We start from the raw sequence: 27,204 nt of genomic DNA on the forward strand, positions 1-27,204 counted from the left end.
AGCTTTACATTTCAAAAAGGCAAACCAGATCAGGTATGGAATGGGAACCATCCATTTAGAACTTTGGAACTAAATTAGTAATTCAAATAATGTTTGACCTCCCGAGCCGTAAATTCAGGGTTCTGCAAATATCCTTTGTAGGTAAGCTCTTGCTCCCGGTGCAATCAGTGGGAACCAAAGCAGGATCCATTCGCTTTTGGCTCTGTTGCTAGAGATGTCAACATCTCTGGCAGGGAACATACAGTTTCTTGAACTTGGAACAAGTCAGGAAAATGGACAGTATTTTTTTTTAAGTCTCCCTTTATTTTCTGTTAATGATTTGGGATATTAATAGTTAAATGTGTTACCAAAGCATTTTCAGTTCACTGTTAGTCTGTATCCATAAAAACAACAAGGAGTCCGGTGGCACCTTAAAGACTAGCAGATTTATTTGGACATAAGCTTTTGTGGGTAAAAAACCTCACTTCTTTTGTCCATAGACTGTGAGTTCAATGTTGCTTGTGTTAGTGACAGTGAATTTGGGGCTGAATGCATCTGAAGAAGTGAGGTTTTTTATCCACAAAAGCTTATGTCCAAATAAATCTGTTAGTCTTTAAGGTGCCACCGGACTCCTTGTTGTTCTCATGCTAATAATCCCTAGCGGGGGAGGTCTCCAGTACCTGGACTGTGGTGTTTGCCTTTTGCCTTGAAGGGCACAGAAGCTACAGATCCTCCGATGCTGGACCCATAAGGATCCAATCCATGTTGAGGAACTAAATCAAACACTGTAAGCAGTCAGAGTAGTCAACACTATGGACCAGATCCTTCTAATGGCTCCTACAGAGGGTGTAACACTAAAGGAGTTCTACCAAGGAGAAAGTTGACTTTCTTTAGAACAGTTAAAATCATTAGGAACCAGCACAGAGTTGTTAACTTCCCTCATTCTTGTGCAGTTTCTTTGTTACCTTTGTACTTTGCTGTTTATGCTTCAGTAAACTTAATCTAATTTTAGCTCAGCCATCCTCTATTATGGTTTGGACCTCGATAAAGGAATGCTGTAAGCGTTTCAGCTTTCATGGAGGAAAATCAAACTGGAGGTAAAGCATCTTCTTGCAAGAAGTTTGTCTAGGTTTTAATTTGCTATGGGGCAAGAAGAGAAAATGATACTAGATCATTAAAGTAACTGCATAGTTAACCAAGTTCTCAAGCGTGTGAGAAACAATGTTTTATTTAAAACTTAGATGAGTTAGCCAGAAAAATTTAAATATAACCTCCCTTTGCCAAACTAGAAAAATCCCCTAACTGTCTGACCCCCTCATCGGTGGGTCATAGTCCTGCCACCAGATAAATCTCTCCTATCTGTCCGTAGACTGAGAGTTCAATGTTGCTTGTGTTAGTGACAGTGAATTTGGGGCTGAAAAATGAACTACTGATGAGAACTCCTGTTGAACCTGTATTGTTTGTTATTCTGAGGCAACGATCTGGCATGGGCTAATCCAGCACTTCAAAGCTAACTGCTCTTACTTTGTATACAGAGCGTCATAGTGGAGTGGCGTGGGTGATAAGAGAAAGAAGGGACTGGAGGGTTAGGATTCACTGGGAAAATGGGACCCTGTTGAAAAAGTCTTTGATCTCTTCAAAGTATTTTCTGAAAGCAAGGATCTATCAAAAAGGAAATGCCATAAAAAAAAAAAGCTTAAAGAAATAGTTGACATGACCAAATTTGTATTAACTTACCCCTGGAAAACATTTTAAAAGATGCTTTATGTTGATATGGGAAATATTTGTCACAAAGGAGGGGGGGAATAAGGAAATCATTTTAAAGAAGAATTTGGTTCTTGAAGTCTCTACTCACCATTAGTTTGTCTTTTGGACAATAAAGACAAAGTGTAAAATTTTCACAAGGGCCCAAGTTTTATTTTTCAAAAGGCATGTGGGGCCAGATTTTCCCATCAATGGGAGTTGGGTGCTTTTCCTGCATAGGTGCTTTTGAAGACCCCATTAGGTACCCATCTGGCCTAAATCCATTTGAAAATCTGGCACTTTAGGCTCCTAAATCTTAGTGAGAATCCTTTTGAAAATGGCACTTAGGCCCCTAAATCACTTAGGTGCTTTTGAACATTTTACCCAAATGCAAAGACTGATTTAAATGTTTAATGGCAACGGGGCTGTCTTGTGAACCAACCTCTAATGTTGGTACGGCCTAATCCAAACCCCAGTGGAGTCAATGGTGTAAGACTCCCATTATCTTCAGTGGGCTTTCGCTCAGGCGCTGGTGAACAAATTAGTTCCTTCCAAAACTGCAAAGAAAAATGTGTTGCTACCAGAGCATCACGCAGTCAGGGTTAGACCTCATCTTCAGGATTAAGGTCTTTCGCTTCCATTCAATCTTCTCAGAGGGAGTGAGAGGTAACGGTACTCCCTAAGTGTACTATACCTTCCTGTTCACCATGCCACTGCAGGGGCTTAGAAAAGTAGGACATCTTTGCTCAAGAGCAGGTTAGCAGCTTCACTGAGGTGACCCACACTGCCCTGAAAAGGAAGGTTAGATCAAGCCTCTTACTGGGTAAAAAGGTCATTAAGAATGGAGAGAGGTATAGAAGCCACTTCATGATCCGGTCCAGACCAAACCATCATCTGGAGTCCCTGGCAGAGAGACACATGCAGCTTCTTGACATCTGGAGCGAGTAGGCAAAGGACAGCCAACCCTCACATCAGTGTCTCCAAACCATTAGTAGTTGTACTAATACTGGTGCTTTAGGCTTTTGCGATTGGCACGCAAGGTTCCTCTTTTCTACTTCACCAATAAGATACTACTGGATGCTGGGTGCTGCAACTGTGCACCTCCCATTTTAACGTATGTACTCTCCAGTCCCCAAAAGGAGCTTGCACTGCCCCAATCCCCCATCTTCCAAACAAGTATCCTTTTGGGTTAGGCCATGCACTGCTCAGTAGATGCTGGGGTCACTGGTTGCTACCACCAAACTTTTAAACTAGTACAGCTGCCTTAAAGGCTGGGATGTCCTGCCTTGGAGGAATGAATCTGTCTCTGTCTCTCTCGCTCACCATTTTGCTGCATAACCAACCAACCACGCAATTAAACACCAATTAAAATTTGTATGAACATCAGAAGTTTTGGCTCCACGTCAGTAACTGCTGCCTAGTAAAAGGGATTGAACTGTAAAAGAATAAATAAATAAACAAAGGACGCTTATTCTAACAGCTCATTTGAAAACAATTTGTGAATATCATGTAGAGATAAAACGTGCATAGCACAAACTTAGCTAAGCAAAGGCTGCTTCATTATCAGAGCACATAATTCACTAGCACGTCAGCTCTAAAGCTTGCAAGGGCTACAGAATTGTGCTGCTTGCTTATTTTTCTTGCTCTTACTGTTTTTGTTACATTTCATCTGTAGAGCGGCACAGGGAAGAATTTAGCTGGGGCCGTACTATTGCCCTGCCAACCTTTTCATGTGGGTTTTGCGCCCCCCACCCCATATTCAACTCCCCAAAGCAATGCACACACTGTTTTTTGCTATCTGCAGGCCTCCTCAAAGAACATCGATCTGCAGATAACTTGATGGCAATTGAGATAAAAAAGACAGTATTTTAACATAAGGTGCTGGACTCCCCCAGGGATAAGGAAGAATGTTATGACCGTTCATCTTTCTTGATCTTTTCCATGGAGGATGCCTACGTTCTGTGAACATAAAAACAACGTTAATTCTTCATCACTAAGCTCTAGTGAGAGCGACAGTCTTACAAAGCAGGAGCTTCTGCACATCTGCCAATACTGCAAAATTTGGGGAGGAAAATAGGGATGTGCCTTTAAAATCCATTCCTAGACCACAGGAGAGTTTTGGAGGGATGGAGAGGAAGAACAATCAATACTGTACCAAAAAGACTAGACTGTCCCTTCTCAACGGGTGTGGGGTAAGAATGCACCTGAGACACAGAGTGTGAACATTCCCCAAGCCTGGAGGTGTTGGGATCTGGGACTTTATTCTGTCCCTACAGAGGAGGAGGGAGGCAGTAGGGAGCTAGCTGAAATCCCCAAGTTCAGAGGTGTTGGTTCTGGGGTTTCAGTTCAGGCCTGTGGGTCGTTCCCTTAGGCCAGTATGTGCTTTTGTGTTGGCTGTCGTTCTGGTGGACACAGCAGAACTTGAACTGGGGACGTCCAGAGCTAAACATATGAGTCTTTACAGCATGAGCTAAAAAGCCATGTTTTGTAGCTAGGGGCTGTAACAGAGCCATGTCCTCTGTGGATCCACAACAAAAGAAGGTGCATAGCAAACATTGACCAGTGGGTTACACCCATTGCGTGTTTTGCTTTCTTTTAAAAAGTATTAAGGGGAACAAATCAGGCCAAGAAATCCATAACTCCTATAGCACAAGGTCTTGGTGTAGGGGATTGGCTTTCTCTACTGCTCTTCCTTCCCCTACCCACCAGACAGGAGGGGATGCAGTGTGGGAAGGGAACAGGGCTAAGAGACCCGTGAGAAAGCCAGAACCCATCCCTAGAGAGCTAGATGCATGGAAGGAGTCTCCTCCTTCGTTCCTGTAGCCCCACTACAGGCTTCCCAGACTGTAGTTAGAATCTGACCCCTCCCAGGGCAGTCAGGGAGTTCACGGCTAGGGGCAAAGCTGCTTAAAGCAGCACTGACTTTCTGCTATGTTTCCTGCCTGGGCTCTGTGGTGCAGCGGGGCATTCGGTGATTGTGTGGAAAAGGGCCAGTAGATTTTTAAGTGATGGTGTGGTCCTAGCAGTCATCTCTGGGGGTAATAAATGAGGTATTTTCATAGCAAGAGCAACCTCTTGAATCACGTGAGGCGAATGAGACCCTCAAGCCCTTGCAGTGTCCATTCCACTTGACCTGTTTTGCAACTTGCACGGTATTTGGTCTCTGCTTCCCTTCCTTACCCATCTCACTCCTAACTTTTCTGTCTCTCTCCCTCATCTTTGGAGACAAGAGTGGTGGAACGTTGGGGATTTTTGAGGCCCAGGAGCATGGTGAAAGCCAGGGGCAGCTGGAAAGCTTCTGATGTGACAGTTCTCTCTGTGCCGACTTTTCAAGGAGTTGCTTCGTAACAGCAGCAAAACGGCATGTGCTCTCCTCCTATGCTGATGAAGAAGGGTCTTGGGCTCTGGAAGTCTGGGGGGCCATACATGTGACACAGTGCAAGACGCCTAATGTTTGGGATGGGATTGGGAGGCAGCACTGCAGTTGCTTCTGTTTCTGGAGCAATGATATTGGCAAATGCACTCACCCTGGTCACACAATGCACTGGGATCTCCTTTTTAACATAGAGTGACCAGACAGCAAATGTGAAAAATCGGGATGGGGGGGGTGGAGGTAATAGAGCCTATATAAGAAAAAGACCCCAAAATCGTGACTGTCCCTATAAAATCGGGACATCTAGTCACCCTATTTTAATGGGCACCTGTTCAAGGAAGTGCTAGTTTAAAAACCAAACCAAACAGTAATTAGCTGTGTACTGAACAGGCAGCCCATCAGCAATGGCTGGGAGTCTTTCCATTAATATCTTTTTAAAAGGAAATGAAGGCTCACAGGCGAGAAAAGACATTTTAATTCCACTTCCTTAGATGCAAGTGGACTGATGCGCAGGCACAGATCTTTGCAGAGTGCAGCAGCTTGGAATTTCTGCCTTTCCTCCTTTCTTTGGTGATTCCCCCGCACCACTTCCCAGCCATAGATTTTCTTACGGAGCAAAAATCATCTGTGTTTATGACAGACAGGTGTAATCGAGTTGGTCTGTGCACACAACTGAGAGAACAGGGACTACTTGGCATTAATCCCGAATCTGATGCTGATTCATTCTGTGGCCTCAGGCGAATTATAAATAGCCAGTTTCTACAATGCTGTAAATTCACACAGCACTTAACTTCTCTATCGTTCCCCCATCTGTAACCTGCATGGGGCAGAAACTGACCTTTTGTTCCGTTTGTACAACACCAAGCACAATGCATTCATGGCCCACAGCTAGGGCATCTAGCATAATAAACAGGAATAGAACCACTTTACCTCCCTTCTTCAACGAAGGTGTTCTTGAGGATTAAATTCTGCATCTCATCTGCAGTCTGAGCTAGGAAGAGTTCCCAATGAAGTCAAGAATCCTGTATGTGCCCTGCCACATTGGGCTGCTGTTTGTAAATGATTTTCAAACTATGAAGTACTTCCTGAGTGTGAAATACAGTATGATCAAGGGGGCCAGTATGGGTTAAAATAATCTGTCTGGATCTTCATTCAAATCTCAAACCAAATCCAGCCTGAGCCTTTTTCAGCAGTTGGGAAAAGTGTGATCAACTGTGTGTGTGTGTGTGTGTGTGCGCACGCGTGTGCGTGAGTGTGCGTGCGTTCCATGTACCTGTTGAGCAGCTCCTGGTTTCAGATGGGACAGGAACTGAAAGTAACGTATAGAGGGGGATTCCTCGGCCAGGCAGAATGAAAGAGTTCCCAAAAAGAATCTCCCCAGAAAGCCAGACTTGCTACAGGTCAACAGAGCTACTCTCAGGGCTTGTCTACATCACAAAGTTGCAGCGCTGGTGAGGGGGTTACAGCGCTGCAACTTAGGAGGTGTACACATCTGCAGGGCATCACCAGCGCTGCAACTCCCTGTTTGCAGCGCTGGCCGTACTCCCGTTTTGTCTCGGGTGTAGAGGATCCAGCGCTGGTAATCAAGTGTAGACACTTACCAGCGCTTTTCTTGACCTCCGTGGAATAAGCAGGTATCCCAGCATACCTGAGGAAGCCTCTGGTAATCAAGCTGGTCTCCTTCCCCGGTTTGCTCTCGCGTTCCCCAAACGCCGAGCGAGCAGGTCTCCTTCCCTGCGGCTTGCAGGAGGGTTCGGGGAACGCGAGAGCAAACCGCGGTGAAGCTGGTCTCCTTCCCCGGTTTGCTCTCGCGTTCCCCGAACCCCGAGCAAGCAGGTCTTTCCTGCGGTTTGCAGGGGGTTTCGGGGAACGCGAGAGCAAACCGCGGCGAAGCTAGTCTCCTTCCCCGGTTTGCTCTCGCGTTCCCCGAACCCCCGTGCAAGCAGGTCTCCTTCCCTGCGGTTTGCAGGGGGGTTCGGGGAACGCGAGAGCAAACCGCGGTGAAGCTGGTCTCCTTCCCCGGTTTGCTCTCGCGTTCCCCGAACCCTCCTTGAAGCCGCCCAACAGCGCTGCAGTGTGGCCACATCTAACACCACTTGCAGCGCTGGTTGCTGTAAGTGTGGCCACTCTGCAGCGCTGGCCCTGTACAGCTGTACTAATACAGCTGTAACAACCAGCGCTGCAAAATTGTAGATGTAGACATACCCTCAGTAATAAGCTCGGTGTTCAGTACAGGATCAAGCCCTCAGCCAATCCCCCTGGACAGAAATTCTCCTGAGGCCAGGCTATGCAGGCAGACTTTTGGATGCTTACCAGGACTTGCTAGTGGACTTCATAGCCTCGCTGTAAGAGTGTGTGTTCCGCACGCAGCCCTGGAGATGTGCTTCCCCTTGGTTTTCTCTGACTGTGCATCCAGATAAGAGCCTGGGCAACACTACACAGCACTACCACACTCTCTCTTTAACTCTTGAATCAAAACACTGATTGCATTTTTGGGCCCAACTCCCCAGTTTGTTGTGCATCCTCACCAGAAACACACGACCCATGTTTGTATCCTATTGCACAGAGGTATTTACTAAACTAGACTTTGCCAAGGGGTTGAGAAATATGTTTTCATTAAGAAAATTAAAGTGACACATCCCTGGACAGCATTTAGTCGCATATTATTTTAATGCCAGAATGCAGCAGCTAATAATAATGATGAAATGTCCATGCAGGGCCAGAATTAAAAACTGATAATGCTTTCCTGGAAACAAATGCCGAGAGTTGGCAGATGCCACTGTCTCTCAATCTGTTGACTTGCTAAGTGTAATGCTACCACTGCTAGATACTGAATGGTTTGCAAGTTAAGCAACACCTTCAATCAGATGTGAGTTCCCATTTGTTATCCTTCAGGAATTTCAGCTGTGTATATTAGAGTAGTACTTCGCCTCTTTATATTTATTTTAGAGAGCTATACTAAAGAACATTATAAACTCAACCATGTCTACGCTATATGAACTCCATATGCTGAAGCTTAATTTTAAATGCCATTAAAAAAGCACTTAACATTTACAGTAGATCAGTCTGGCTACTTTAGCAGCTTGGATGTAGTTCAGTATGTGAAATGAATGGGGAAAAAAACTTCAGAAGCTACAGGTTATTAAAAAATCAACCCCGATATCTATAGAATCCTTTACTGGTACATCTCAATAACTATCCAAAATCTTATTTTCTAATTTCTTCTTAAAGTCCATTTTTCTTTCATTTCATTTTTAAGTGCAATTTTAAGACGTAGTTTAAAAAAAAAAATCTTGGCAGTCGGCTTGGATTCCTAGTGTAATTTTTTTCCCATGTGAATTGGGCTGTGTATTCACAACCTGAAATGTCCTACTGTATTTATACTGGTGCTTACCTGTGTGAGGACAAGGTTAAGAGGAGTGCACCGTTTATGAATGAAAATCAAATATGGACATTGGTAAACCACCCTTGGTTAGTCCCAGCTAAATACATAATAAATATCTGGATTTTATGCCTGGTGTTAAAAGAGTCAATTCAAATGAATCCTAACAGGGCCCATTTTATTGCCTTCTCCTGGAGCAGTTACAAAATGGTGGCACAGACAGCAACTACCGCTCATCTCACAGGCTCAGATTGTTCAGCGGTCCCTAGCACTCACCACTTTCCTTAGCCACAAATACAGCGAGCCCTTTTATTGGCCTGAAGAAACTTTTTCATTAAAAAGAGAAAAGGGGGAGAAAAGAGAATTTAAAATACTGGGTCTATCCAAGGGTAGGGGAGGGTTTTCTCTGCCAGGCCAAGCTATTAATCCAGACTAAACTCTCATTTAAGTTGCTAGGCATTTTGACAGAGTAATGATATCAGGATTTGGCCCATTGTTGCTAACGCTGGTTGTGACGATGCTGCCTCAGGATATAGATATTTTCATCCATTCTGCCCATTTTTTTTGCTAGTGCAAATGAGCTGTCATGGCATGTTGATGTATTGGATTGTTCCGTCTTCTTGCTTAAAGACCGTGATGAGCCAGTTTGCGCAAGTAACTTGTTTTTATTGGATAAGGAGAGGCTTGGTAATATGGAGCCAACAGAAAAGTTACTCATAAGATTGAAGATGCATGCTCCTGCAAACCCTTACTGCTTACTTGGTATTTAGTCGCTTGGAAACCAATGGAAGTACTCACATGGATCAAAGTTACCCACACCAGCAAGGGTTGCAGGTGCCTACACTGTGACTGTATGAATTAATTTCCCTGTCACATCTAGCTGTTGCTTGTTTTCATGCTGCAAATACTGCTCAGTAATGTAACATCTTAGGGTGAGATTCTTCTGCTTGTGTAAATTGGCACAACTCCACTGGCTACAACAGCGCTGCGCCAACTGACCCTCACAGAGAATTTGAGTCAGACACTCCATTATTAAACAGTATTTGCAACATTCGATTAATGCACAGGAAAGTCAATGGAGCTGCATCTGTTTACATCAGCATAGACTTTGATCCTTAATCTGCCTCCCTCCGTTGGAGAGAGGAAACCTGGGGTATCTGAGGCAGGGCTCCATGTTGGGTCAATATCGAGTAGTAACACTTTTTTTTCCCTGCTACCTCACGTAAGGTTTTTCACCATAATATTGTTGTTTATGATTTGTATTACCGTAGCACCTAGGAGCCCGTCGTGGAACACCCCCCCACTGTGCTAGGTGCTGCACAAACACAATCTCACTGTCTAATGGTTGGATATTCATAATTTCTGATCAAAATTCAGTGCCTGGGGAACTGTGTGTGTAACATAGCTGAATTTGATGTACTTAGATCTACTCACCTCAGTGTCTTCACTGTGGTAAGTCGACTGCTGCCACTCCCCCGTCGACTCTGCCTGCACCTCTCACCAGTGGCGTACAGGAGTTGACGGGAGAGCGCTCGGGGTTGATTTATCCTGTCTAGACTAGACACACTAAATCGATCTCAGATGGATCGATCACTGCCCGCCGATCCGGCGGGTAGGATAGACATACCCTTAGTTCCTTCGCCTCTTTCAGACCCATAGTCATTGTCAGCACTCCTGCTTTGTGTGCCCTCTGGAAGGCACTAAGCCAACCAGAGTCATTCCCTAATGATCCCGAGTAGCTTTTAAAATCAAATCAGCTAGTAGCCCAGATTTTTAGGGTGAAAATCACCTTCAGGCAGAGGGCCTGTGCAAGGCCCAATGCACCGATTAATAAGGGGCTGCTCACTGCCCTGAGCATGCATTGGGGATTAAATTCTGAAAATGGTCAATGCAAGGCCTGCACCCCATGTAAGTCCCCCCTTTGCTCTGAGGAAGCGGAACGTAAGTGGAGCACAGACCCTGTGTTAGCTCTCCACAGGGATGAATGTCATTCAAATGCCGTGACACGTAAGTGGTACGGAGTTTTGGGGTGAATTTCACTTTAGACTTTCAGTGGAACCTTCTTTTGGGGCTCCTGTCTGCTGTTCTGTTAGTGTACTATGTGTTAAGTTAGGTGCTAACGTATTAACGCTTTGCTTTTCATAAGGAGGATGTTTCCTAGCTACAAAATTAAGGTAACCGGGATGAACCCCAAGACCAAATACATCTTGTTGATCGACATCGTCCCAGCTGATGATCACCGGTACAAATTTTGTGACAACAAATGGTAAGAGACTATTTGTTTTTTTTCCTTGGGTTATCAAAAGAGAGGTATTCATATCTGTATCAACTGTTTGCAATAAGCACTGAGGAGATGGTCAATAAGGACTTTCGTGGGGAGAAAATAGCAGATACCAAAGTGCTCTCTAACCTAGCCCTGAAAGGCAGAACAAGAATCAGTGGCTGGAAGTTAAAGCCAGACAAATTCAAATTAGAAACAAGGTACAAGTTTTTTTAATAGTGAGGGCAATTAACCAGCGAACAAACTACTAAGGGAAATGGTGGAGTCTCCATCACTTGATGTTTTTAAATTAAGCCTGGATGCCTTTTTAGATGACATGCTTTAGTCAGACACAAGTTATTGGGGCTAATCCAGGGGTAACTGCATGAAACTCTATGGCCTGTGATATACAGTTTAGACTAGACGATGTAATTGTCCCTTCTGGCCTTAAAAAAAAAAAAAAAAAAAAAAGTCTCTATGAGGCCCTAGATTTGCAGTGGGTTGAGTGTTGACTATTTCTTCTCTAATTATATTTGTTCTGTGGGAAAGAGCCACAAAGCCACCAGGTGAAGATCTGTTGGCAGACCAGATGAATCTTCCTCATTTATCCAAACTGGTGCGACTTTTCTTGCCTGCATATAGTCTCAGAAGACCTGTTGATAGTGGTCATCTTGAATTTACATCTTTTGAGCAAAAATACTTGTCCTTCCCGAGATGTCATTGTCTGTTGGAAATGAAATATATGTGCTTTAAAATAAAAAAAAAATTAATAATAAACTCACCACCACCAGAGAGTTTTTGAAGTGGCTGCTCTCCTTTCCTGTTGCCATTTTGGAAACACAGGAGCAGTAGCGATCTTGTATTTCTTGTGGTGGTAGGGTCCCATGGGAATTGAGGCCTATCCCAGATTGAAAGTCACAGCCCTTAGAAGTTGGATAGCTAAAATATGGGACTTCTTTGTGGTCTCAGAAAGAGGGAGGACAAGTGGAATTGGTCAGTCCAATGTAGCCCAGTTCTGGAGCCATTTTTATTCTCCCACCCTCCACCTTTTTTTTTCTTTTTCTTTTCTTTTTTTTTTTTTGCTTTATTCTCCAGATTTTTCTCCTTTGTGTCTCCTCTCGCCCTCTCTCAATGACAGCAAGATAACTCAGCATGAAGGCTGGTTTAATATTTACTTTCCTTCCCATGGGAATCTCATGCATCTTGACACCTTAAAATCTCTCCTTGCTGAAAATATGCTGTGCCTTTCCCAGAACCCTCCTGCTTTCTTTGTGTGGAGCTTCGTCTGTTCCACTAAGTGTCGACATTGTTTCTAAGTCAATGGCAAAACTCCCACTGACTTTGAAGGGAATAGAATTGACCTCTTCATAGTGATATCCTATACAAATGTAATCTACATGCACATTTTAGGGCATTGTTCTCAGTTTTTAATTGTCTTTGAGCTAATGCTTGTTTCTGGAGTTCTTGCAGGATGGGAGTCGTATTCACTGGGAACTTTATGCAACCCAGGGCAAATTCTTTGCTTTAGCCATTAAGTCCTAGATGATGTTAACTCTTTTAATTTAACTTTGGCCAGTCACTAGAACTGTTTTCCCTCTCCATTTTTCATTGCTGTTGGAAAGGCTCTGCTGGTTTTGGTAATACTGCTTTTACTGGTGTTTTATTACATGAGAACAATACACAGGAAGGGGAGAGTTGCTGTTGCATGCTGTATTAGAGCATTAAATCCATGAAAAATAACGGCGCTTTTGACATGTGAACAAAGGTGTCTGGCAGGGGGAATGTGAGGACAAATCCATGTCCCAGCCGCAGCCTGAGAACTAGGCTTCCACAGGGGCTGGAGGGGAAGGAGTCGCTTCCCAAGAGCTTCTACCAAGCTGGTGTTTCAGCCTTAGGAGCTACAGTAGCCTCTAGTCTTCTTGCAGCCCTGCTACCTGGATCCAGCCCTGGTCTTGCCCCCTGCACTTTCCCCAAATGCCTTCCTCCTCACAAGGCTGAAGGAGTTTCCCCAGAGTGATGCTGGATCCTGCCTCTCTGCACAGTGGAGCCATATGGTTTCCCTCATGCTCAGGGACCTCTGAGTGGCAAAGTCAGGACTTGCCCATAGCCAGCTCTCATATAGTTGCTGTGTACTCACTCATAAAATACTGTGTGTCCAGGGAAAACCCTGCCCAGGCAATGAGAACTGAAAAAATGAGAAAAGAGGCCTGTGTTCCTTGCCCCTCTTTTTGCTTCATCCTTCCCAGATCGATGAAGCAGCAGCAGCATCCTACATTTCTTGTGTTTCTCCATCAGGCCAACCTGTCTGGGCCAAATCCATCTTAAAATACAGACGATAGCTCAGAATTTGTAAGATGGTTACCATGTTCAGTTAGGCAATGAATTGCTCTGAAGTGCTAATTGGCCAGGAAGATGTAATCCATAAGTGCCTTGTTCACAGGATGGTGGCTGGGAAAGCAGAGCCCGCAATGCCTGGGCGGTTATATGTTCATCCGGACTCGCCCGCCACGGGAGCTCACTGGATGCGGCAACTGGTGTCGTTTCAGAAGCTAAAGCTCACTAACAATCACCTCGATCCATTCGGACATGTAAGTTCTGGAAATGTTATTGCCAGAGGTGGGCACAAGCCCCGGTTTGCATCTGAGTCGGAACTTCCTCAGATTTCAAGCCGGCTCGGCTCTGGGGCTCCGCTTAGGAGTGGCCTCTAATTAATCAACTTTTAAAATAATTATTAGTAGCATTTCTTTTATTCTACTATGTACCTGAGAATGAAGATGTTTTAATGATACAAGATCAAGCACTCACCACTAAGTGCTTTAGTGCTGTTGCATTGGTCTCTTGAAGTGCCATGCGTGACTTGTTCCTTTATTCATCTGCATGGTGCTATTGGGCTTCTACTCTCTGCTATGGAATTTTCAAGTCAGTGTTTTCAGATATTTCAGCCAAAGCCTTTGATGCATAGGGCATGCAGAGCACTCAGAAACAGGTTACATAAGCTTGTCATTTTCCCAGCTGGCTTCGGCACTCCTATAAAAGATGGAGTATTTTATTTGGAAACTCTTAATTCCTGTGTATTGCAGATGTAGGACTGGGAAGTTCACTGTTATCGACTGCAGTACGTTTAATAGCTTAGAACACTGGTCTTTCCAGACTCCCAGCCGTTTGTGCACCCGCGTAGGTAATTAGAACATACTGACCAGTCTAGTTTTTGCTTTGCAAGTTGAAGGATGTGTACAAATAAACAACATTGACTAGAAAAAGTAAGGTTAGATTTTTAGGATTTGTAGAATTCTTTTAATTTGAGTGGTCTCAAGCACTTAGTAACACGGGTCAGAGCATTGGCTTTGCATAACAACATATGATTTTTACCAGCTGCTCCTTGAAATACCCCTGGTGTTGGGAGGGGCAGGGTGGGGGATGCTGATAGGATTGCAAAGTGAAGGGGAAGTGGGTCTGTCTTGCTCAAACTAAGCATATAGCCATATGCTAATGGTCAGATCTTCAGCTGGGGTAAAATGGCATAGCTCCACAATCATGAGCTGTGCACCATGTTAATTTTCCAAACTACATGACACAAGGATCTGCCCCGAAGGGTTAAATCCTGGCCCCATGGCATAACTCTGTTCCCATTTAAGTCAATAAGAGTTCCGCCATTAACTTCAATGGGAGCAGAGGCTAATGCTAATGCTTTGCATTTCAGAGCATCCTCTGGCGAGTAACAAACAAACAGCCCCCACCCCAAAATCAAGTGCTCTTATTAATATATTTGTCCTGAAATATACAAAAGTTACAACTCATTTGGAGAGCGAAATTACTTTTAAACATACTGATCTGGGGGTCTTTCCCAAAGCCCGATGAAGTCAATAGCAGCCTTTCCAATGACTTCCGTGCATTTGGATCAGTTCTATGACATGCAAGGTTTCAACACAACCGAACAAAGCTCTTTGTGAAATCAAATTTTGCACATTCTCCCTGACTGGCTTGAGCAGAAATAAAGGCTGCTGATGGGACACTGCACAGGGAGATTGTGTAAGTCAAATAGAAACACAATAAAATTCTAAAACAAACAAAACCCTGAATAAGCAAATCCAGTGTGCATTAACATAGGGAAAGCAGAATGCTTTAAGTCCTCAAAATAGTGCAGATCCGGTAATTTTAGGGTCTGTCCAAAATTTTTGATGCCTTTTATGACTTTATGCAAATTCTAAACTATCTTCCCATTTCTAAATTTCAATGTTGCAAAGATTCCAGCCATCACAATGTGATGCCTTGATAACCCAGCTTTACAGAAAACAGTCGAGCAAAGTTGGGAACTTGACCCTCTTCTCCAACCTATTGACCCCAATGAAATGTGTGTGAACTTCAAAGACTAATCAGGACCATTAAATGCTTACATTATTAAGCGCAGGTTTTCTCCCCCTCCCACCCGCCCACACTCTCTTCTTTAGGGAAAAAACACCATGGAAATTAAATGCAAGCAACTACGCTAAAGATTGCATGGCTGAAAATTTCATCTTCGGAAAATGCCAAAGTTAAGGTCTCAGTGGCAGCAGTAACTTGATCGCTTTGCACACATCCCACTTTTTTTCCCGCCCCCCCCGGGTAACTGTGCATCTTAATATATTACTGTTTATGTTGTAAAATGGATACTGTAAAACTTACAGGACGTTCAATGTGGTCATAAAAAACCCCAGGATATCTAGTGTTACTGTTGGAACGTTCAGCATCTGCTTTTCCTGGCTTTTTTTTTTTTTTTTTTTTTTTTTTTTTTTTTTTTGTAATTTTTAACTGTGCAATTTTAACACAGTATTTAACAGACTGAGTTGGTGTTTTTTTGTTTTTTTCCCCATTTATTAAACATTTTGTTTGTCACTCCGAGAACACATTCAGAATATGACGGGGACTCTATTTCGATTCTCTGGGTCAGACCCTCAGGTAGCGTATGTCGTTGTAGTGCCATTGACTAGAATCACGATCCACACCAACTCAGGATTTGGCCCTCTCTCCTCATGGAATCTGTCCTCTAAGACTGCCCTTTTATCTACGATTTTAGTACAGTGTATGCTAAAGAAAAATGCCTGGAGTAAAATTTTCAAAGGTGCCTAGATCCCATTTTCAAAAGCCTCTAAATCCAAGTGGGACTTAGGCACTTAAGAACTTAAATCACTTTTGAAAATAGGATTTAGGTGCTTTAGACATTTTAAATTTTTTTTGATATGCATATGAAGGAAGGCAGGACCATGTACTGGGCTAGTCAGACTCTTCCTAGCAATGCAAGATATTTCACTGCATCTGTTACACCTTCACTGACACTTCATAGGGCTTGTCTACACCAGGAGCTATTCTGAAATAACAACGAGGAGTCCTTGTGGCACCTTAGAGACTAACAAATTTATTTGGGCATAAGCTTTCCTTGGGCTAGAACCCACTTCATCAGATGCATGGAGTGGAAAATACAGGAGCCGGTATGAATACATGAAGGGATGGGAGTTGCTTTACCAAGTGTGAGGTCAGTCTAACGAGACAATTCAATTGACAGCAGGATACCAACGGAGGAAAAATAGTGATTCCTGATTTAATTCTTCCTGATTAACTCCATGTGTGAGCGCTCCTATTCCAGAATAAAAGTGCTTTATTCCAAATTAACTTAATCAGGTTCATCTGCTTTGAATTCACATCCTACTTTATTCCAGATTAATTGGTACAGTTATAGACCAACCTTTAGAGCATAAGCTCTGCAGGGCAGAGGCAGTGACTTTGTATGTGTCTGTACAGTCCCTAGCACAACATAGGCGCCAGTTTTGACTGGGGTCAAGGGATACTACTGCTATGCAGATATTACTAAATTAAGAATAATTGCTATTAATTTCTCGGACTTTGCTCTCAAAGTATTCGCAGACTATCTCGTAATGCTCCCTAAAAACAGGTCCTAAAACCCACACTGCTTGTTTGCCTTCTATTCCTGCTCTATAAGGCTACTCTGCCATTTCCTTTTGTCTTTGATTTTCCTAAAACCTCAAAACCACTGCGGGTCTGTTTCCTCAGGCTGCAGTTACTTTCTTTTGTGGTGAACAGAGTGACCCAGAAAGGGACCTCAACAGCAGCCTGCTCTGGCCCTGTTAGTTCAAGGGAAATGGCTAGTGCCAACCCGGTGTGTAAACGCAGGGTTTGATACCATCCCACCCAATCTCTGCACATGGAGAGTGAAGTATTAAGTGAGCAATCCTAAATGCACAGCCCGGTTTGCTGCAGAATCTCTGTTACGAGACCAGTGTGCCCTGCCCTAATCTGCAGATTTTTTGAGTGTGTGTAAGTAATCCCTTTATAACGTGCTTTGACATGCAGAACTCTTATAGCCTCCTTGCAGGCAACCGCTGCTGTCTGACCGGGGCGGGAAGTTACTGCAAAATAGCTCTGCTTTGAATTACTCCATTTCTGCATTTACATTTTTTTGGCAAACGCATCATTTGAAAAAATGTCCTTAAACTCCCCGTCTATTCTCTTCACAGCTAAGTTTTGGTGGGTTGGTTTTTTTCAGGCTTAGCTCACATACACCATTGTACTGCTCTGACAAGCACATAGCATTGCCAACCCTCCAGGACTGTCCTGGAGTCTCCAGGAATTACAGATTAATCTTTCATTAAAGATTATGTCATGTGATGAAACCTCCAGGAATACGTCCAACCAAAATTGGCATCCCTACAAGCACAGTCTAGGAGTGCTTACTGCAGACACTTGTGAAGCACAAGACATTGTTAGGCTCCCTCCCTGCTCCCATCCCCAGCCTCCATTTATAACTGTTTAGGAGACTTCCATCTTTGGGGTTCAGTGTGCAGTGCATATCTGATCGTTTACTTTGAACGTGGCTCTACCTTGGCAGCTACACATCTGGTATCTTATTTAAAAATAAATAAATGAGTAGGCAAATCATTTACAGTCCCCTCACTGAATTCCTCAGTAAGTAAATCCAGGCCCTGATTCTCTGCACTCCAGTACCTGATTAAGGCCTTGATCTTGCAAATAATTTATGCATATGTTTACTTTTATCCAGCAGTAGTCCCAGTGAGTTCATAAAGCTAAGAGTGTGCAGGCCTGAGGCCTAATTAGGTAAATGAGTTAAACTGATTAATTTTAATAAAAAGACTTGGAAGCGTTGCGGAATTGAGCTGGCTTTCTGAACTCAGTGAGGTCTGACTGAAGATTACTTGTGTTAGTAAGGGTTTGTGGGATCAGACCCTTAGAGTATGCCCTGAAAATGGTCAGATTCTGACTACGAGCTCCTAACAGACTGAACAACTGACCCCCTAAAACATTCACTGCTGTCTCTTTGGTGAAGACTCATAATCAAGTCCCTACATTTTCCACCGGTAAATTATCTGCTGTTGTAAATTCTTTGGATTATGAATAGCAGCTGCAGTGTAATGGGTGCTGTCCAGGCATAACAAGGGGCAGTTCCTGTCTAAAAAGAATTCACGTTCTAAGGGCTCGTCTGCATGAGAAAGTTGCGCTGATATAACTTAGACTGATGAAAACCCCTGTATGGGGAGACTTATTTAATTTTGAGTGGTTTATTTCAGTTTAGCTTAAACTGACTCCTAATCGAAACAAAAAATAAGCCTGGTTTGAGCTGAAATAGGTATCCACACAGGAGTTTGCACCAGTTCAAATCAATTTAAAATTGCACCTTAGTTAAATCAGTGTGCCTCTCTCATGTGGATGAGCCCTGAGACATCTGTGGGGAAGGAGAGAGTGAGTTAATTAAATATGTTGTAACTAGCCCCATTAGCCTCCAACCTGTGTTTTGCCTCTTCGGACACTGAAATATTTATTCAGCAACCAGGGGAGGTCTCAGGTTGAGGTGCTTGTTAAAAGGCGCTGCTGATGCACTTGTTTGGGAGCTTTGCAGATTGGTGAGGAAGAAGTTTGCTGCACTTGGGCATTTGCAAATGTTTATTTTGGATGGCGAACAGTTTGCAAACAAATATGTTGCTCGGCAGCTCTTCATTGCAGGTGACTGAGGACGTGCGGATTCAGCCTTGTCGGTTTAGAGCAAACAATTAGGAAGATTCCTACTTTTTTTTTTTTTAAATTTAGTCAAGAACCTGTGTAGGTAGGAAGGAAGATCTTGTGGCTGAGGCACAGGGCTAGGAGTCTGGAGACTTGTGTTCTGTTCCAAGCTCTGCCATAGATTTCTTGAGTCAGCTTGGGTGAACTGCTTCCCCACTCTCTGCTTCAGTTTATACTTCAGTCAGTTCACAAGTTGTGAAGCTCGTCTGTATCGGGGACTTTTGTGCTGGTGTAGCCACACTGATGTAACTGCACCGGTGGAAGCTCCTTGTATTGATACACGCTGCACAAGTACAAAAAGTGACTTGCACCAGATAAACTGCACCAGTGCAAATGACCTTGTACATCAGTGCAACATGTCTACACTAGGAGTCTGCATTGGTACAGAAGTCCCCAGTGCAGGGAAGCCCTTAATGCTATACTTTTTTCTGTCAGAGCAATTTTTTATCAGGAAAGGCCTGTGTTTTACATCAAGCATTTCAACTGAAAAATACTTGTGCTGAATATGGATTCAGAGGACTTCAGTAGCTTAGACAGAGATTTGGGGTCTATTATAGGGGTGTGGGGGTCAGGTTTTGTGGCCTGCAATGTGCAGGAGGTCAGACTAGATGATCATGATGGTCCCTTCTGACCTTAAAGTCTGTGAGTCTATGAGAAGTAGGGTGACCAGATAGCAACTGTGGGAAAAACCGGGACGGGGTGGGGGATAATAGGCACCTATACAAGAAAAAGTTCCCAAAAATGGGACTGTCCCTTTAAAAAGGGACATATGATCACCCTAATGAGAAGTGGTCAAGTGCCTGTGATATTCAGCTATAGAGTTGATCAGATCCTAAAGAAATCATTTTAAGCCACTTATGTTGCTCCTAGAGTGAGACCTTAATTTATGTATTTCAAAACTTTACATGCACAGATAATCAGCCCAACAGAACCTCTGATTTCTGTGTGTCCCGAGGCTGGTTTGTGTTATAACAAGCTCATTATTTTGACAGATTTGGGACTTTCCTTCCTAATGCCATGTAAATGATTGGTAGCAACGTACACTTTCTTTGAAAGTGCAAAATATTGTCTAAACTTGAGAGTCAGAACACTGACACAGCAGTAAGGTATCCATTGAAACTACCAATTTATTCAGGCTACAATACCCATCCAGCTACTGGTTCCAGATGAAAATTAGAATTACTCCTTCAGAACACTAACCACGAGCCTTAGTGGATCTAATTCATTTAGTGAATGTTATCTGTAATCTCCTGGTAATTCTACAAAAATATGTCTTTATTAAAAAGGACTACAGAATTATAGTTCTTGCAGAAGGTTAATACAGAGCATTAAGGGAGACCTAACAAATATTTCTATTAGTTTAGTTTAGATCCTTATGAATGGAATCCCATTGTCTTTTAAAGATTTGAAGTGTGTCTCTGAGTTCTCTGTGTCTAGGTCTGGGTGAGAGAGTGCCTACAGACTGTTACAAAGGAATTCTCCTACACGTTCTCATTCTCACTGAGTTCACTGGGGTTTGGATCAGGCCCACAAGGAATTATCTTTTTCCCTGAGAGACCAGTTGATTTCTATGCTGAGGATTCTCTCCAACCAGAATTAAAATGTGCAGGGCACTGACTTTCATTCTATTTGGGTGTTTCCCCCCATCTCAGTCCACAATGATATTTAGATTACAAGCTCTTTGGGCCCAGGACAGTCTGTCTGGTCTGTGTTTATTATGCAGCACCTAACACCGTAGGAGTCCTGGTCCGTGATTGGGGATCCTACCATATACAAATAATACATAATACCAGCTCATGAGCCAAAGCCCAAGAATACAGGCCGTGAAACTGAGTCTGGTCCCTAGTCCAAAGGCCACTGCAAGTCTCTTAATTTACTTTAACAGGCTTTGGATGAGGCCCTGGGGGGGAAAACAATCCTTCCCCTTGGCTATTGAACAGCTACCGAGCCACCATTTCCACCCATATTCTTTTATGGCAGGGTGATGGAAATGGCTGGAGGAAGGTGGTAATGTCTCCATAGCCACCCTGCACAGCTATGTCAGCTGAACTAGTCAGCAGTGCTCACCGCGTACGCAACCCAAGCCTAGGCTCCCCAAATCATCCCCATGGCCAGGCAATAGAACTACTCCAGTTCTACTGCAGGCAGGTCCATTTACACTTGCAGAGGTGTGGCTTGGAGCTGCCCTCTAAAAGTGGCTTCCATTGAAGCTATTCGTGTACAGAGAGAGGCAATAAGCAGTGTAATAACAAATAACAGAATTGGGAGCCTGGCTCTCCTGAGTTCTAATCCTAGCTCTGGCTTCCTCTAAGCCTTGGGAGAGTCACTCAAGCTTCAGTTTACCATCTGTAAAATGGGTAGATGGTAATGCTCTAGTACTCCTCCAGGGTGTTGGCAGGACTAAGTGTTAACATTTGGATAGTACTTTGCAGAGGAGTGCTAAGCATTTTTCTTAGGGTGAGGGTCAGTTTACATACAAGATGCTGAGAGTATTCATTCAACCACAGTGTACCAATTATTAGTATTATTTTAATCTGAGCAATTAGCCTTTTGATACATGGGGGGTGGAGTGGGCAGAATCGCTTCCATGCAGTTAGGATATTCACATTCTTAAAGGGACATCCTACTCTTTTAAGCTATTTCTTCATGGTGGTTTTTGACATATCAAGGGTTCATTTCCCTTGATCTCAGTGGAATAACCATCTCCAGGAAAAGCCAGTGAGAACTCAGGTGATTATCCTGGTTTATTGTGGAGCGTTTTCTGACCATGCTTCTCAGCACACAGGAACTAGAGTAGTGAGCCCTTTAAGAAGTGGTTGTGATAATAAGACTTCTACTGAAACCAGACAGTTCTGAGGGAACTGCCACATTAAACAGGATTTGCTACAGAGACACACTGAGGTTAGCTTGGCTGCAAAGGCACAGCCTATCTCAGGCTTTCTCAGAGTTTTTCACCAACCTCAAACTGGCTCTGAACAAACAGTGCCATGGCAGACTCTCTTTCATAGGCATGTAGTGACATTTGAAAACTGCAAGGGGGCAAATGCATTACAACAGAGTTGTTTGTTGTTTTTTAAATAAAAATCTCCCCTGAAATTAAATATTTGGAGCTGTATCTTAACCCCCTGAAAGCTCAGCATTTCAGAGGTGCATTTGTTCTTCACACTGTTTGGAATTTTGTTTCTTTACTTTATTTTTCTCACGTGTGTCTTCTGACTGCAAGGATCTTTGTACATCCCTCTGTTGTTCATTCCATTGCTGGTGGTTTGTTGCTCTTTAATTCCATTGTTTTTGTCTAATTTTAAATGCATTTTGTTTTGTGAGAAGAGGACTGCTGCAGTTTGATGTTATGGGACATTCCAGATGGGTTATCAGTTGCAGTGTTGCTTTTGGTTTTCTTGATCTGCATCTTCTTGGATCTCTTTAGCTTGCTTTGCTGTTTGTTCTGATCAGGTCTGTCATTTCTCCCCAGCTGTTTTTATTAGACTCTTTCTGCAAGGCATTGCTTTTTCTTACCTTTGGAGCTTCACTGTCATTTTTCTATTGAATTGATTTTTGCATTTTCTGTCTCTTTGTTGTCCGGTGCACTCAGCACATTTAACCATGTCAACAGCCTTTTCATCTTCTAAAGTCTGAATCTTATAAAGTTAGATGGTTAGTTAATTTTTGCAGTTCTGCGTTGACTTGTGGGACAGGAAATGTTTCCTATCTGGGACCTGGTATGTAAACTTAGGTGCATGTTTTACCATCAACATTCACATGCCTCTTTCTGGAGAAACTTTGCACATGTACCATTCAGCATTTATTTTGGGCTTAGTGATAAATCTGTGAAAACTTTGGGCCCAGTTCACTGCTTGCATAAAAGGGCATATATTTGTTGTACCCCCTTACACCAATGCTGAATGCGTCCTGACATCCTGAGCAATAGACTCGCCCAATGTCCTTGTTCTCTGATAGTTTATACTTCAGTTAGATTCACTTTTCCATAATCTGTTGTTTCTGAGGTGAATAAATTTCTGACTAGCCCTGTGTTTGGCTGCCCAGTTCAGTCTTTTGGGTTGCTTATTGGGTTGGTTCTGCCAGTAGAAATATCTTTGTGAGGGATTTTATTTTGAGTCTCCTTTTTTTGTATTGAAACTGATCTGATCCCAGGGATGCAGAGGTTGCATTATAGAGGCCAAGTTGAACTTTTATATTTTCTGTTTTGTGCCTATGAAAAAGAACTGAGCCTTGTGCTGATATATTGTATGATACCGATTGGGATGAGTAGATGATAACGTTACATTTATTTACATGGATAAGCAATGACTGGTGTGATTCCTGGTTGAGTTTAAATTATATGGCTTGGGATGAGAATTTATACTTGATGTATTAAGTGTTTTTTATGGTCACACTGTTGGTTTAAATCAATTTAAGGAAGTTCAGGTTTTTTTCTTAATATAGAATCAGAGTCTGAAGCCTTCATTCACTCTTCAATGGGAAGTTTGCCTAAATAAGCAATCAGTGAAAGATGTCAAGATTTGCATAGTGCCTTTGCTCCTATTGGTGACATAAGGCCAAATTCTAGTCATGTACTTTAATGGGAATTTTGCCTGCCTATGGACTTCAGCATTTGTTCTGTTTGTTACCATTCTGAAAAAAAAGATTTGCATTGTTGAAGACTCGTCTCCCCCCACAAACGCCACCACCAAGGCCACATCTTGTGGTCTTTACTCAGTTTTTACTCAGGCAAAATTCCCGTGGACTGCAATGGAAGTTAGATGGAATAAGGACTGAATGAGGACCTCTGGCTTTGGCCCTCTAGAAGGAACAATTTGTTTGCTTTCCTGTTGAAGCTTTTCCCAAGGTTCTCCACTTTCTGTTTCTCACTCTGTAAATTGTCAGGTCACGTATATCATTTGGGGCGGACGCCTCCTTTTCTGCTTGCGCCAGTGGTAGTGTGCAAGGAAACAGCATGGAAGGATTCAGGGCTTGGGCCATGTGGAATAGACAGAATGCTCATGATTTAGCCCTGGCACTAGGGCTCTACTCTCTGAGCATATGGCGCCCATAAGACACTTGCTTTTTATGCTGAAGCATATTTTATCCCAGCTCACCTTTCAGGGACATTTAAAAATAACTGTGAGGTCTACAGCAGGCCAGGGAAGCAAAGAGGCCTTTGAAAGATCTGAACAAAAGAAAAAGGATTGTTGGGGGTGCACGTGGTTAAGAAGTAAAGCAGGCAACTGGTGATGCTTTTTTTGTAGCACTTAAATATGGACTATAAAAACCTCGAGTGGCAATGTGTGGTTTATGTTCAATGGCAACAATGCCCTGTGCTGTTGTTGTCTGAGGCATGAGGGTTCAGATCAGGGTGAATTCACTGAAACTAAAACCTTCACAAACAATCATAGACTCATAGAAATGTAGGGCTGAAAGGGACCCCGAGAGGTCATTCCGTCCAGCCCCTTGTGCTGAAGGCAGGAGCAAGTAAACCTAGCTCATCCCTGATGGGTATTTGTCCCACCTCTTCTTAAAAACCTACAATGACAGGGATTCCGCAGCCTCCCTTGGAAAACTATTGCAGAGCTTAACAACCCTTATAGTTAGAAAGCTTTGCCTGACAACTAACCTAAATCTCCCTTGTTGCAAATTAAGCCCATTACTTCTTGTCTTACCTTCAGTGGGCATGGTGAACAATTGATCACAGTCCTTTTATAACACCTTTAACATATCTGAAGACTGTTATCGGGTCCTCCTTCATCTTTTCCCAAGATTTTTTGTTGCTCTCCTCTGGACTCTCTCCAATTTGTCCACATCTTTCCTAAAGTGTGGTGCATGCAATTGGACAAAGTAGTTCAGCTGAGGCCTCATCAGTGCCAAGTAGAGTGGGACAATGACCTCCTGTGTCTTACATATAACACTCCTGCTAATACACCCCAGAATCATATTAGCCTTTTTTGCAATTGCATGACATTGTTGACTCATATTCAATTTGTGATCTGCTATAATACCCAGATCTTTTTCAGCAGTACTACTGCCTAGCCAGTTATTCTCCATTTAGTATTTGTGCATTTGATTTTTTCCTTCCTAAATGAAGTACTTTGCACTTATTTTTATTGAATTTCATCTTGTTGATTTCAGACCAATTCTCCAATTTCTCAAGGTCTTTTTGAATTCTAATCCTGTCCTCTAAAGTGTCTGCAACCCCTTTCAGCTTGGTGTCATCTGCAAATTTTATAAGTGTATTCTCCACTCCAGTATCTAAACTATTAATGAAAATATTGAATAGTACCAGACTCAGGACTGTCCCCTACATGATCCCATTAGATACACCCTCCTAGCTGGACAGCAACCTATCGATAACTACTATTTGAGTACGTTCTTTCAACCAGTTGTGCACCCACCTATAAAGGTCTTTCAGGTCTACTGCTTCCACTCTATGCATTAGACCCAAAACTTTATCAAAGAAGAAAATTAGGTTGGTATGGCATGAGATCATCTTTACAAATATATGCTGGCTATTCCTTATAGCCCCATAATCCTCTAGGTGCTTAAAAACTGATTGTTTAATAATTTGTTTCAGTATCTTTCCTGGTATCAAAATTAGGCTGAGTGGTGCATAGTTCCTAGGGTCCTCCTTGTTCCCCTTTTTAAAGATGGATATTATGTTTGCTCTTCTGCAGTCCTCTGGGACCACACTCATCCTTCATGAGTTCTCAAAGATAATTGCTAACACTTCCAAGATTGTTTCAGATGGTTCCTTAGGTACCCCAGGATGAATTTCATCAGGCCCTGCCGACTTAACTACATCAAACATCTCTAAATATTCTTTAACCTGTTCTTCCCCTACTTTAGCGTGCATTCCTTCCCCATTGTGGTTAATATTAATTGTGCTGAGTATCTGTCTCTATTATCTTTTTTTGCTGAAGACTGAAGCAAAATAAGCGTTAAATGCCTCAGCCTTGTTGATGTCATCAGTTATTAGCTCTCCTTCCTAGCTAAGTAGAGGACTTACACTTTCCTTTATCATCTTTCTTGCTCCTAATATATTTAAAGAACCTCTTCTTTATTGCCATTTATGTCCCTTGTTAGGTGTACCTCTGTTTGTGCCTTAGCCTTTCTGATTTTGTCCCTATGTGCTTGTGCTATTGTTTTTAACATAGCAATTTGTCCATGGTTTCCCTTTTGAAGAATTCGTTTTTGATTTTCATGTAATTATAAAGCTCCTTTAGTTAGCAGACTTGAGAGCTGGTTTCATTTGCTTTAGGGATGTTTTTATTTATTTATTTAAAATCTGAACAGAGAGTTTTCTCTAAACACTTTGATTAGGCATATTTCAGGTCTGCAGGCTCCAGATCAGCAGAGACTGCACCTATCCCAAGGTGATCCAGTTGGTTATGTGGTGGGTTGAAGTAGATTGCTTTTACTATAACTGCACCTGTTCACACTCTGAGTGGCATACCTGGGCATCTTGGGGGAACCAAGATTCACAGTGGGCTGGATGCTACGAGGTGTGAGAACTGCTGAGCACCCTCATGAACTCATTAATAGCTAGGCAAATCAGCATTTCTCAAGATGTTCTTGACACACTGCTGAATCAGGTGGTGTAAAAGCTGCACTAGTAGCTGATAGGTAAAATTAGGACTTGAGAAGGCAACCCCAGAGGAGGTCAAGCACAGCCTGATATTTTGGTGATTGATTTTCTTTGATCATTTTTTCAATAAACGCTGGTACGTTCACTTAAATGAGCAGCTCCCAAAAGTGACCAATTTCCCTTTCCTGTACCATAAATATTCATAAATGACTTGCATGGAGTGGTTTAAAAAAGCATGAAAGCCATTCTCAAGTGTGTCATGCTCTGTGCATCCAAAGTAATTAAGCAGAGGATGACAAACACCCTGTTTGTCCAGCAAATATGCAGGCTAAAGATGGACGAAGTTGAAGTTCATCACCTGGAGAGCTGCCCGTAGACCCTCCCCTGTTACTTCCAAACCTGGGGGCCACCAACTTTTTATCACTCATGGGAGGCACTCTGGTTAGGAAGAGAGAGAGAGGCATAAATGCTGACTTTCTCTTGGGATATGCTAAGTTTGGTGCAGAGTTGTGTCCCGTTTTTTGTGGTCTGTGCTGGACCCTCTCTGATTTGTTTAGACTCGGTTCTTCTTTATGCACAAATGAAAAGGGTCATTTTTATTACATACCTGTTTGAGGCCCAACTTAAGCAGACAGAGCCATTGAAGAACATGTCCCTCCTTTTCTCTAATGCTCAAAGAGAATAGAAGGAAGAAAGAAACAGAAAATACATTAAAATGAAAGATTTGACATTAATTGCGTGATCCTCAGGGACCAACCATAAAATTATACAGCTTTTACACAGTTATTTACTATTCAGTATAAAAAGAGCAATTGCCATGACAA

The 27,204-nt window shown here is 42.9% G+C and overlaps 1 protein-coding gene across 3 annotated transcripts in view; it reads left to right on the plus strand.

Moving 5' to 3' along the window:
• The window catches only part of TBX4 (T-box transcription factor 4), a 63,835-nt gene that overhangs the window by 18,752 nt on the left and 17,879 nt on the right, over nucleotides 1-27,204 (plus strand). For all 3 annotated transcript variants that reach the window (XM_050928796.1, XM_050928795.1, XM_050928794.1), the window contains 2 exons: nucleotides 10,624-10,743; nucleotides 13,178-13,325. In XM_050928796.1, the coding sequence (XP_050784753.1) occupies nucleotides 10,624-10,743; nucleotides 13,178-13,325 (268 nt within the window). The remainder of the gene's footprint in view (nucleotides 1-10,623; nucleotides 10,744-13,177; nucleotides 13,326-27,204) is intronic.

The sequence above is a fragment of the Gopherus flavomarginatus genome, chromosome 19 (assembly GCF_025201925.1).
Source record: "Gopherus flavomarginatus isolate rGopFla2 chromosome 19, rGopFla2.mat.asm, whole genome shotgun sequence".
NCBI classification, from domain to species: Eukaryota; Metazoa; Chordata; order Testudines; family Testudinidae; genus Gopherus; species Gopherus flavomarginatus.